General features: G+C 38.4%; 1 protein-coding gene across 2 annotated transcripts; it reads left to right on the forward strand.

The window, feature by feature from the left end:
* Positions 1-208: 208 nt before the first annotated feature.
* Positions 209-11,698, forward strand: LOC143461153 (uncharacterized). Of its 2 annotated transcripts, XM_076958962.1 has the most exons (16): positions 209-361; positions 2,803-3,804; positions 4,246-4,308; positions 4,427-4,553; positions 4,623-4,738; positions 4,810-4,921; positions 5,038-5,126; positions 5,220-5,375; positions 5,580-5,714; positions 7,623-7,684; positions 7,809-8,085; positions 8,491-8,824; positions 9,553-10,268; positions 10,404-11,048; positions 11,143-11,235; positions 11,306-11,698. In XM_076958962.1, the coding sequence occupies exons 2-16, from the start codon at positions 2,821-2,823 to the stop codon at positions 11,387-11,389; spliced, it is 3,993 nt and encodes a 1,330-aa protein (XP_076815077.1). In that variant the 5' UTR covers positions 209-361; positions 2,803-2,820; the 3' UTR covers positions 11,390-11,698. The 2 variants fall into 2 exon arrangements, with proteins under 2 accessions (XP_076815077.1, XP_076815078.1); XM_076958963.1 differs by lacking the exon at positions 209-361 and having other exon boundaries at positions 372-3,804.
* The last annotated feature ends 2,307 nt before the right edge of the window (positions 11,699-14,005 follow it).

Raw genomic sequence — 14,005 nt, forward strand, 5'->3', positions numbered from 1 at the left:
TTTTTTGTATATTTAGTCTAAATCGTTGTGAAGATAAAAAGCTCGGTGTGCACATTGATGAACCTCTAGCTTGTTCGTGCTAGTGCCACACTTTCCGCTTTAGGGCTAGGCCATAACAAAGTTTTCACAATCATGTTTGAAGTGTATTACCGTAATTGAACCAGAATTTTGCTTATTATTTATGATAGGCTAATTCTGTAATTGTATTGTCATTACTGCATTTTCATAGAAAGTTTCCGTTGCATATAGAATTTATGCCATTGATGTGAATTCTGTTAGCTTTAATTTGCATTTTGAAGTTGTTTGCCATCAAAATTTCAACATAGGCTACTGTACTGTGTTTCAATTAACAAGTTGAAAGGTAAGTGTGTTTTAACATGAATGGTAAGCTTAAATGGTTTAAAGCTACTGGTATTGGATCAATAAATGTATCATAAACATTGTTTTTTGGACATAATCAGATTCAAAAACCTCCAACATTGTTGTAACAATTTTTTCAAACCTTATTACATCAATCCTGGAAAGATCCTACAGCACGTCGCAGAAGTTTTGGTTTTCTACAACACTCGCACTCCAAATAGACGTTTACATTAGTCATGCTCTTGAATATAGATATGTCTTGGTTGTTAAAAATGACACCTGGCAGTTGATGGACTGTAGTGTTAAACTTTATTTAAAATGCTGTATCATCTGATTCCGTGACGTAACCTTCTATCACCTAAGTTCAGCACATCTTGAGTTTGCCTTTAGTCGGTGTATTGGCGCCTGACTGGAAAATACGGCAGTTTTGGATGAGAAATTATGCGTGTAAAAAGTTTGGCGTGACGCCATTCACTGAAGCCTCAATTCTATGTTTGTTTATTTATAAATTGGCACGATGCGTAAAATAATCCCAATTGCGCAGGTGCCACACTTTTCACTATGATATCTGGGCATCTAAATACACGAGACCTCAACTGACCATGCCATGAAATTTTGTATGTAGATACTTGCAGTCCAAGTTCAATTTCCAGAAGTTTTATAAAACTTTTGGCGGTTTTGTACTTAAAAACTTATCTTATCTGAAGTCTTTGCTCGATGTAGTAGTTAAAAACTTGTACACATATTACAAAAGAATTTGTTAGCAAACACTTTTGTTTTTATAATTGGTTTAAACATTGTTGAGGTCAATTCAGTTTCTATGTTAAATGTGTGATTATGTCACTTTTGCACTTATCGAGATTGGAAAGTTTGCTAAGTGCACGAGGGGTAAAAATTAGTCTTGCGTATAATGGCTGTTGTTTCATGTTGTTGTTGGGGGTTGCTGCCCTAAACTTATAAATTTCCAATTTGGGCTATTAGTACATTGGCAGTTTTGTCTCTGCAAAAAGTATATGTCTATGCTTTAGAAGGATTAATAGATTTCAACATATATACATATTTATAGTGAATTGAGACAATATAGCAGGTATATATATATATCTATTGATTTGGGTTTGCGAAAATGTATATAATCAGATATTCTATTCTGGCCAGTTGTTTTTGGTTTGTTGGTACTTACTTGTAGCTTTTTGTTAGTGATTGGATGGTGAATCGGAAGAATTGAGCATTTTTTGAAATTTGTAAAGAAAGTTAATAAATCTTTGAAAAGATCCTTTTTTTTATAAATGTGCAAAAAGTTTGCAATTCAAATCATTTTGTTGATTTCTCTATCACAGACTAGAACGCTTTGTAGGACAAAATCTCATGTTTTGTTAAAACTTTTTTGCGGGTAAGTTTATGCAAAAAATTCAGCAAAGAAAGGACATTGCACACACTTTGCCATGAACATAGTGTTATGTTTTTGGTTGTAGATTGTATTGGCACCGGATTTGTATCCGAATCGCTCTTGTTTTATTGAAGGTAATGATTTAGGAATCGTTCTATAACTCCCATCACTACTGCTTGTGCTTTTCCAGGTTACATGCAGGCTATAAACTGTCTTTCTACAGTTACGGGTATATCTCGTAGTATTTGTGTCACTACTAACACTGGTATAAAACTCCTTTATCTTGTTATGTTTTCTTATTAAATGACCTGGTTGTTATTTAATAATAGACAGATTTTTGCCATTCAGGATAACCAACAGAGTTGTTTTCATATAACATGTAAACACTTCATGTTTTCAGTATTAGTCTGCGGAAATTAATTAATCATGATCGTCACATTAAACTATATATTATTTGGAATGGTTACATGGAACAATCTAAACAAGTGCTCTTAACAGCATAACAGGGCGGAACAATTTCACCATTTACAGTCATCACTTTGATTGTTGATATAGACAAAATTTTGTCTTGATTTACCAAAACTTTCCACATGTAACTTATGTTAATTGTGAAAGTAATGTGTTATAAAGTAACATGGTTGTCTGAAAGTTCATTGAATGTTGCTAGAATTTGGTTGCACATGAAATTTTACATGCAAAAGTGATTTTTTGCCAGGTTCTTGTTACGAATTTACACTTTCCAAATGTTGAGTTTTATGTCTTTCGAAACTTGTAAATATATCCAAGGTGGTTTCCTTAACATATGCAACTGCTATCTAGTTGAATTAAAGCACGTCAGCCTCTTCCAAATCCCAAGGTTTTGGTGATAATTCTCAAGATCCACAATTCTCAAGACTTCATTGAACTCATAGACTTAGTGCATCGAAACTTTAAGACTATTTTGTTGTACTCTAGGAAATGTTCTTCACTGGCCAACTATCTTCAAAAGCAATTTGTCTCATGAAATCTTGTTGTAGTTTATTTGTAATCTTTGAATTCTCATCTTTATTCAACAGATAGTTAAATAAAGTGAAATGGATCGTTTTGGGCGCTCAAATTATAGAGGTGGTGGACCGATGAAACCGTATGGTACTCGTCCTGTCCCAAATGCAAGATCTAGTCTTCTTGGTGCTGGTCCCGGTGGACCCTCTTTCAGGTCTCCTTCACAATATGGATCCGGTGGAAATCAGCAATCTTCTCGAGAATGGCCAGCTCCACGCTCAAGTTCAGCTCAAGGTTCTCTGTTAGGTCAGCCTCTGAAACGCACTTCGCAATATGACAGTGGCCATTATGGTCATTCAAACACGGCTGCTTCATCTGGTCGCACTTGGGTCAATGAGCCAACAGTCAATGAGCCAGTCCCAACTGAAGTTCGTCAACTGATGCATACATTAGGTCTCTCGCAATCTGACATGGAAAAACTAAGTCAGCTTCCTGAAACTGAACTTAGCAGTGTCAATAACTTGGCAAGAGCTATTGGAGATTTACGCCAGGAAAAGCAGGTCACAGGCAGAGCACATGAAAGCCAGTATGGTGGTTCAGAATCAAGTGGGATGTCTAATCAATCAGGATCTTATGGAAGAAGAGGCTCTTTCCAAGAACGAGATGGTCGTGGTTCATTTGGACGTGCTGGAGAAAGCAGTCTTATGGGAGATCCTCCTTCCGGTGGCCGTAACTCTTTCGGACCCAATTCTAAATCAAACAACTACGGCTCGAACATAAATGATTCCAATCAGCAGTATAATAGCCCTGCTGCGAACCGTCACAAGCCTACTGGTATCAAAGTGACTGTGAAGCCCTCTGATCGCCGTGGGTTGCCTTCTGATGGATCAGGATACTATGATCCGAAGCTTTCTACATCCTATCCTGCTCAGAGGCCAGACAGAAGCTACAATGAATATTACGATGATAAGCAATATTATGGCCGTGATGATACAGCTAATCGCTATGACCAGCGAAATGATTCTTTTTCAGAAAGTAGTAGAAGAATTAATAACAATAGCATAAGCCAGCGAGAGGTAAGAGGAATCTCCAGGTATATTTCAATAAAACTTGTAAATTTTATCCAGGGTTTTGTTATTAAATGATTTCAAAGCTTTTCAAGCCACTAAAGGACCGTTCATTTGTCACATTTACAAACATTACGACAATCTTTGTCATGTTAAAATCTTCCTCGCCGCGCTCTTGGATTTTCTGTGATGGATTCTTATTGGCTACGTCTTTAGCTTGTCAGGAGCAGGCACACACATTGCAATCTTTCTCTTTGATGTTAATTGGATTTTAAAGCCAAGTTTTCTTTAAAGCTTTGAAAACAGCTTTACCACAATATTAAATGAATCTTAACACTTATTACGCTCTTCACAAAACTATTACGCTATTACTTCATTATCTGTAGTTACTTGGTCTATGTGAAGGACCCCACAAATATTTAAAGTTAACAAATGCTTAAACTATTAAAGGGCAAACCTCATGGATATGGAAATGAAAGACGTGTTGCACCTCGAGATAGAGGATCAGACGCGGTGAGATTGTCATTGTTTTTGCTTGAATGCTTTAATTGATGTTAGATTTCTTATAGTGTCCCACTTTTTTGCAAGACTTTTTTATTGCCTGTGACTAATCGATCAAATTATGCAACAGCCTGCAACGAGCACACCAAGATCGCTTTCGAGACCAGTTGGCACAAGAAACCTTCCCAAATCCTCTACAACTCCTAGCTCCTCTCATATACATAATCAGCCACCTCCACGTGGAGGAGGATTATTGGGTATGTATAAAATGAAAAATTTGCTATGTTAATTGAATGGTACCATAACCTGTAATTACTTCGTTTCAGGAAATCCACTCCAGCCTAACGCCCATGGCCTTGAAAGCCTTGCAGCTTCAGTTGGCCGAACTCCGTCAACTGTATCAATGGGTGCCAGTCAGTCTTTGTTGAATCCAATGGTTATTGTGAGTCCATGCGCTTGATGTCATTGTATAAGTTGTGTTTTTGTTATTAAGAAAAACGATTTTCCATGCAGTCGCAAGCTGAACCTACAATCCTTGAAGCACAGCTTCATGCCATGCAGGCCATCCAGGCCCAGGCAATTAAGATTCAAGATAAACCTTCCTACTATGATTCGTCAAGCTCTAGTATGTTAAATTTGTAAATAAAAATTTATATTTAAAAAAAAAGATTTTACATGGTTGCAATAAGTTACATCGTAATATTCAGATGTACATGAGGTGTTTAATGATTTCCTTTTAAGGTAATCGTGAAAAAGAACGACCAAGAAGACGTTCGCCAGGGAGAAGCGGTGGAATTGACAGACGACTTGAGGAAGAAGCACGAAAAGAGGTTTGACTTGCTTTTTTCCAATCTCAGCTAATACTTTGTCCACTTGAGCACAAATGTAAATTCTAAGGGGTAAAACACAGGTGTAATTTCTAGGCACAAGAAATGAGATCAATGCGTGGGCGTGTTCTGTATATTCGGTATAAATCACCACGAGTTGAAGAATCGGATTTGCGCCAGTTGGCGACTGCTTTTGGGAAGGTTACTAATTTGCTGGTGATAAATCCAAAAGTAAAAAATGGTCACTATCAGGTAAGTGACAAATTGACAATAAAATGTTTCATTGCAAACATACGCTTTGCTCTCAGTTATAACAAGTGACATTTTAATCACAGCTTTATTTATAAACAAGGATAAAGAAAAATTTTGGGGTGCAACTGCTATTGTAATTTTCCCAATAACAGACATAGATCATTAAGAGCCTTACATTTTGAAATGTATTTCAATCCACTCTAGGCCTTTATGGAGATGGAGCAATGGGATTGTGCTGCTGCCATGCTAGAGCATTACATGGCTAGATCGCCATGTATCAGGGGCTCTCCTATCGAAGTACAGCGCTCCAACTATCGGGATTTGCAGATCAGATCAGATGTAAGTGAGACTGCGCAAGCTCGCACCAAGCTTAAATATTCCAGGATTGTTCATGTGGACACTGACTGTGTCCAGGGATAATAAATTACAGTTGATTCTTGTTATCTCAACTTAACACTACAACGACCAAGCGCGTCAATCCACGCATTTTAAGCATTCAATTTCTTGTACGTCTGCCGGGCATCACGTTTTCTGCTAAAACTTCTTGACAATTATTTATTTTTTACAACACTCAGTTGGTCTGACTTTGGGGGTTTTACGATTAAAACGGCGAATCATATATCTACCTAGAACGACCAAGCGTGTCAATTGACGCACACACACAGCTTAAAATTTCACATTGAGTCTGCAGAAGGTGTGATTGCAGTCTACAGAATCATTACAACGTAAAGAAATGGAACAACATGATAATCAGCATTGTTTGAGGTGTAATTGGGCTTTGTGAGGTAACACTAGGATTGCGATAATTTCTCTCCAGTGTCCTACTTCACTGTAGAAATTTGTGCTTAGTCAGTGATTATATTCGAGAGTAGCCTGTGCTTGCGTGGACATTTAGAAGAAGGAAAGGCAGGGAAGACTGTTGTGCAGTGACGTTACTGTTGTCTGCAATAAAAGCGTTGAACTCCGTGCACACATTTGAGTTTTTATGGTACGTTTCAGGTAGTGTATCCAATATGCCAAGACGTGTTACTATGCAACAGGCTTTGTTGTGATTACAAAACATTTCAGCAGCCTGCTCAAATGGTGAATAATCTGACAGCGAGCTAGATGGCCCATTTATAAACGATGTAGAAGAAGTGGAGCTTGATTCAAGTGGGAAAGAATCAAACGTCGATAGCGCTAGCAAAGATGACGACGACAGCAATTCACAGAATCAAGCGCAGGTGAAACAGGACTTGATCGGAAAAACTTGGCAAACTTTGGTCATTTCTGTGTGCAACGAGGACGCTTGCAACAGCAAAACATACTGAGCTTCAAGCCAACTGTATTTGCAACGAGCAGAATCATTGAAAGCAGCCCACTGTCATCTTTTCTTGTTTTGTGTGACGAGGCAATGCTCAGAAATATAAGAAAATGCACTGTATCTGAAGCCCAACGCATTTCTGGCAGAATGAACTGGGATGTGACACTTGATGAGCTGGACAAATTTATTGAACTGGTTATTGCAAGAGGGATTTTAGGACAGAGAGTTATGCCTGTGGAAAGTTTGTGGGATGCAGCCAGGGTGTGTAAGATGTTCAACAAAATTCTATCGAGACACAGATTCAAGGAAATAATGTGTTTCTTACGTTTCGACATGAAGATTGAAAGGCGGAAAAGGGTAATACATGATAAGTTTGCTTGGCTTCCTCGTTGTGGAACCCTTTTATTGACGACTCAGAGGGCGTATATGCCTACCCCTTAGATTACAATTGGCGTACAACTACTTTAACTAATGTTCAAAATTTGTGGTTTGTGTCTGCCAGGTTGCGTTTTTAATTGTGTGCTTTCTTCCAAATAAAGTATAACATGGTATGTGGTTTTTTTTTAAGTGCAACGAATGACATTTAATGCCATTTCTACTCCAAGGATGTTTTTCTTACTAAATAAATGAACGAATTGTATTTTATGTGTGTTATGCGTCAACTGACACACTTGGTCGTTCTAGGTAGTTTGAAAGCGCGGTTGTTCTAGTGTTAAGACTCGAAAATTTAAATATTTCAAATTAACTAATCAGGTCACCCGAAAATGCCTATTATATTATAGTATATCAATTATATCAACTTTGTAAGACTCATATTTGGGTGAACTTGAGGTAGTTTAGTGGGTCCTTTACCGGTTTCCTAATATTAGTGATTCTAACCAGAAAAATAAGCTGGCAGATATAAGGTTTACAAATCATTTAATAATTTTATGTCAAATATGCAGTTATTGAACAAAGAACGTGGAAACAAAAGGGTGAGATCTCGATCCATATCTCCCATAAGAAAGTAAGAATGTTTAGCAAATACTTTTGACTTTGTGTGGTTATATCAAGTAATGGGCCTACTTCTAGGTAATAATAAAACAAGAATTATTATCTGTGATATAACGATAACTATTGCTTTATTACAGAGGTACAACTCAATTACCTCACAAGCGTGAGAGAAGGTCACGTGAACGTGAAAAGAAACCGGATGACAAACCAAAACCACAAACAAGGAAATCAGCTGAGAAACTGAATGTATCAATTTCCACAACTTCTGGCAAGTCTGAACGCCGCATAGTGACGAGAACTCAGGATGATTCACGATCGAATGACAGCAGAGATGCTAGAAATGATACAAAAAAGAATGAACAAAGAAAAGCGGAATCGAAGAAGATTGAACCCAAGAAAGCAGATAACAAAAAGGTAAGTAATAGTAATACAGTAGTTATTTTGCAGACTGCGTAGTTGAAAGCGTAGCTAGAATTAGCGTTGGTCTTTCTAAAAAATGGGATCTACTTGCACATTGTTTATGTAAGTGAATTCTCTTTTATTGAAAGCATTTGATCGCGCGCATTGTGTCAGGTAGTGTTTTCGTGAATTTTTTTTTTCGTTACAGTTCAACAGCAGGCTTTCCTGTTATATATAAGGTTGTTAACTTAGAGAAATAGATTGCAAGAAATTTGTGTTGGATTGATTGTATTTCGGAGTAATGAACTATGCAAAAACAGGATCCCACTGTTGTTTTAATAGTTTGATATTTTAAATAACTTTACAAAGTATAGAGTTTTGCTTAAATATACACAATCACATATATTAATTATTTCACAGGTTGATGCTCGAGAAATAATAAATCGAACAAGAAGCAGAGATCATCGTTCTGACTCCCGCTCCTCCGACACACACAGGCGTTCTACTGACTCTTACCGACGATCTCCTCAGGATCGCCTTCGGAAGCGCTCTCCGGCTGATCGAAGATCCACGAGAAGGACAAGTGATGAGCCGAAAGACAAAGTGAGGCGACTCAGTCAAGACAAAGGGAAGAAAACAGAAGAAAAAGTTGACGAATCAGAAAAGAAGGCCATTGTTACGAAAGCAAACGGTGATGAACCAGATGAAGAGAAGAAAACTGAAGATGAGTTTGATAAGAATAAAGAAGAAATAGGTGAGGTGTATATTCAATTTATTTTCACTTGTCAACCGGTAACATGATACGCAGTTGACACAAGTATATCTCCAGATAGAGGGTTTGTTTTGGACGCTTAACACCACAGTCGTAATTCATGGAGCGTATGCAGTATGTACCCTTAGATTTACCCTGATTTTAATTTGATAATAAATTGTTTTATAAACTTTGGCATCAGGCAATATGATATAAAGATGCTATAGGTTTTGTAATGTTAAACCACATTGGCTATCCTTTAAGGAATCCCAAGTGGGATTTCTTAATTAACGATCCAACCAAATCGTTGAACACCACATAATGACGTCAAAATGCAATAGTAAAACATTACAATGCAATTCTAGGTTGCTTCTATCGCATTGCAAATTACTTCCGCATAAACTCGTTAGCATTAACTAATCACGCGCTCAAAGCGATTCCTAGTATCTTGGCTGTTGGAGTTAATCTTCAAATTGGTCTGACCCACACTTCTCAATGCTTAGCTCTTAGGTGCGGAAAAATAATTGCTAAGTTTTACATTGAAGCAATGTGGTTCGGTTATTATTTATTTTGCACGACTCTTCTAGCCTAACCCTTCTTAGCTGCAGATTTTTAGTTGGCCGATTGGCACCACACTAAAAGTCGAAAGATAACTTCATACGTTATAGTGAGGTAGTTGTACTTCAGCCAGTTTCATCACACGGTTACATCACTTTTGATTTTTTTAACAGATCCACTGGATGTGATTGCTGACGAACTTGCTCTTCATGATGAGTTTGCTCTGATGGATGAAGTACAATTTGATGGTGAACAAAATGAAGATGACAAAGACGGCTCTGATAAAAAACAATCCAGTGATGTGAAGCTTGAATCAAAGGATGAAGAAGAAAAGAAAATTGATCCCGGCACTGACCTAGAATGTCCTGATCTTGATCTAGAAAATCTTAACGTGGAAATTGGCCAGGATGAAGATAATCTGGAGAAAAGATACGACAAAAATGTAACCAAAGATGTGGTTGAGAAATTGGACAAGGATGCGAAGTATGAATGCTCCGATTTAAACCAGAAGACAAGTGATGATGGAGATGCTGATGTATCCAAGGATGAGGTTGAAGCGTCAGAGGAAGATGATGACATTAAAATAGATAAAAAGGAGGTGACAGAACAAGAAGAGAAGCAGGTCGATGAAGAGCAGGAAGCTCATGGTGACGAAGATGGTAGATCAGAAAAGCTGGAATCTGCTAAAATTACTTCTGATGATGCAGAAGCACAAGAAGTTCATGAAGACAAAGCAGACACAAAAGATGTTGCTGAAGAAACCAAAGTTGCAGCAGTAGAAAAGATGGAAGTTGATGAAATTATTCCTGAAGAACAAAAAACGTCAGAATCTGAGAAAAACAAGGAGGACACAAAAGAAGAGAATACACCTGAAACAGAGTCAGAAAAGGTAATAGGTGTACTGGTGTAGTCCTGAACATTGATTCCATTTTGCTCAAGTATTTGAGTGCTTTTGCAATTCATTTTACACTTTTTTACGCTAGTTAAACTCATTGAAAATCAAATAGTATCATTATTGCTTTAGACTGCGGACAGCTTGGATCAATCTGCTGTTGAAATTGACATCACTGCTGATGAATTTGATTTGAGCAAACTCACAGATGATGAGCAGAAGCTAACAACAGATGCGGAAGAATCCCAAAATGAGAGCATCCTGTCGCAAGGTGAAACAGAGCAATCGGCAGAAGGTGTGGACAGTACTAAAGAGGAGAAGAAGACTCAGTCAGAAAAACAAGAGCCGGTTAAACAAGTTAGGAGGAGAGGCCGACCAAGGAAAAAAGTACAACCTCCCCCAGAAGTCGAAGTTGAAAAAAAAGTACAACCTCCCCCAGAGGTCAAAATTGAAAAAAAAGTACAACCTCCCCCAGAAGTCAAAGCTGAAAAAAATGTGCAACCTCCTGCAGAAGTGGAAGTTGAAAAAAAAGTACAACCTCTTGCAGAAGTGGAAGTTGAAAAAAAAGTACAACCTCCCCCAGAAGTGGAAGTTGAAAAAAAAGTACAACCTTCCCCAGAAGTGGAAGTTGAAACTCCTCCAGTTGAAAAGGAAGAACTTCAGGTTGTAGATGATTTGAAGGAAACACAGGACATGGTGGAAGATGAAGAGGAGCTAGCAGACAATGGAGTTATGGATGCTGAGTCAGATGAAGATGTGGATGTCGACGAAAGCAAGGTACTCTTTGGTTTAATCGGTAGGATTCAAAAACCTAGTTTTTAAATAATCTTTTTTGTCTTTCTATAATTGCGAACTGTTTTTTTGATTTCAGGCCGCAGAGTTACAGTCCGTGATAGGAGATTCCCTGAAAGAAGTTCTAGCGGCCAAAGAACATCTGCAATCGTTAACTAAAGTCACCAAAAACGTAAGCTTCATTCTCGTTCGAGTGTTAACTGCAATATTAATTACAAATATAACTTGTAATTTACTTACAGAAAGCAGCCCAGACAATCGCGAAGAAACTCAAAGTATGCCTGGACGTTGCTATCACGCGTCTGCAGAGCGCCGATTCGACTTGACTGACATTACTCAAAAGTTTTTAGTTGTTTTACAAACTATTTTGAGAAAGAAAAGCTGCCGTAAAGCATTGCGACCAGTTAGACGCAGACGCTGTATAAGTGTATAGGGTTTTGCATTTCATTCCTGAATCAAGATTGTGGTGCGTTCGGCTTAAATTTTTATGCCTGCAAAAAATTTCGCTGAATAAATAGTCATTTGTCAATGATAAGTCGCCGTGAGCTCATCAGTGTGGTTCAGTTTGTCGTATCAAGCAATTAATGTTTTATGCTTCTTTATGTTTGGAAAATACATTTCCACCAGCAAATACGTTTCTCGTTTTGTATGTACCTTGTATTAGCGCTGGTTAGCCTCCAGTAGGTCGTTGCTGTTTGTAGAGGTTTTAAGTTGGGATCCCCTTCCACCAAGTTTTCTTTTGGTCCCAATTTTATTTCGTTCTAGCAATGTATAGGTCGCCTTCCTTAGGGAAAGATCTTGCTTTGTTTCGGGAAATTTTACTGCAGCTCGTTACCCAAGTCATGAATCCAACTCAACAGTTTGTGGCGGTTTCCGTTCACAATGGTGGTCATTTCAGGTAGCTATATGCTTGTAAAACGCATAATTTCTTTGTTTATTTTATTATGAAGCGAAAATGCAATTACTCAAAAACCCTGCATTTTGCTCGCTGAAATTTTGTACGTCACTTTAGTATGCCTTAGCTTAGGCTATCATTTCATATCATCTAAATAAAATCACATGTTCCTAGTTCTTACAATGGAACGTTATAGTCAAGACTGCAATTTTGGTCCAAAAAAGTCAAATTTCTTCCAACTTTCACCAATTTAGGGCTAGGCTAACCTGATCAAGCGACCTGCAAGTTTTTAACGCGCCTTTTGCTAGGGTAATCCCCGCACTGAGAAAACCATTACGTCTAACAAAATCAATAGCTAGATATCGCAAAGTTTTAACATATACGGCTCCTTATATAACATATTGCATGGGAACCGCCATTGTTGGTACAAAACAACAACTTCCGTCGGTCAACAATAATGCTGCTGAAAGCGAACTTACTGGTATGGAGCATCAGACCTTGTCGTTATTTTCCAAGAGACCCACTGCATCTCAATTTCAGGAGACAGGGTGTCTCTTCCCAACTTCTTAGTATGAGACATGGGCTTGACACATTTGTTGCTTAAAATGTCGACCGCAGAGATTGAGTCGGTGTGCAAAAACTTTTGTAACATCATCAACGTATAAACCCCCACCCTCGCGAACGCCTAGTTAGTCGCTAACCCTGTTCTCTTACGCTGGTTTATACCGAGGTAACTTCAACTGTCACCACCTTTGGACCAATGTTCCCTCTAAGCTGCGCGCGTGCACAAATGCGCACTGCTGACACGGTCTCCGCCGACAGAAAATCTGTGCTGCGCACAAGAAAAAAATCCAACCTGAATTGAAAATAAAATAAACGCATAATAATGACCACATTTCGCACGTCTGATGTTGCTCACAGTGGTCCAAGGGACCGCTCAGGGAGTGTGTTGGTGTGTTTGCTCAGACTCGTGAAAAATTAGAGGGAACATTGCCTAGGACCAGGACTAGGCTTACCAGAACTTCTTCAGCTTTCTACTATACTGTACTTGCACATGAAAGATGATCCCACGCCGTCAACGTGTTGGGATTCCGAGTGTGAGACCTGCTTGCGCTCTTTTTTTGTGCCATCCTCGAGGCATTGCTTCTAATAAAGTTGCCTCCTTGATTTTGGAGAGACTCAGCGCTAAAAAGCTAGCGCGGTGGACAGTGTCAGTCAATACCAAAGACTTCTCACAAACAAACCGCAACAATGCATTGAGTATCTTAAACAAGTCTTAAACAGGTAAGTCAAAAAAAATTTGTGAGGCAAGTTGAAATGTGAAGCGCGTTTAAAATAAATGATTGGTTTTGAAAAGAAGAGAATTGGATGGTTTGTCATGAGATTTGTGACTGTTGGCTGAGTGTGTTCCAAATTCACGAGCCAGTCAAAAACATAACTCAACTAAGTGTGCATTGAGTTTGGTTTTTGATCCGCTCTTAAACTTGGCGGTTTGTGTCGACTCAGTGGGGTAAGTTACATACCAGAATGTTACGTCTGTACTCCCAAGTTACACTTCCAGTTACTTTTAACGAACAAGTCCTAGGTGGCATATGAAATATGAAAAGAGCGCATGAAAAAAGGCAAATGCCGTCCTTTGTAACACCGTCCTATCAAAACACGATATAGTTTGTCAGCTCTTTTGTTCTTTGAAAAGATGATACCCAACAGTCCATTGTTTCTGTGCAGTTTTTTACCAAATGGCCGTGGGAAAGTGGTTGTGAAGTTTGTCACGCCGCTTGTCTACACCCCACGCGACCGTCGAGTGACTGGCCAACAACGATTGGGACTTGTAAATCATAAAGTGAAATTTGTGGACGTAACGTAGCGGTGTGAGCTGTGTTTTTCGTGGAATTCTGCGGTTTTTCAGTCACTCCGCGTCACGATTACGTAGACAAGATCTTGTAACATTTAATAATAATTCTTACAAAGCGTTTGTAGTAAACAATTTATTTTTATTGAAATCCATTGCGTCAACTACTAAAATATCAATCTCAGGAAATAGCTT

The sequence above is a fragment of the Clavelina lepadiformis genome, chromosome 5 (assembly GCF_947623445.1).
Source record: "Clavelina lepadiformis chromosome 5, kaClaLepa1.1, whole genome shotgun sequence".
In the NCBI taxonomy this organism is placed as follows: domain Eukaryota; kingdom Metazoa; phylum Chordata; class Ascidiacea; order Aplousobranchia; family Clavelinidae; genus Clavelina; species Clavelina lepadiformis.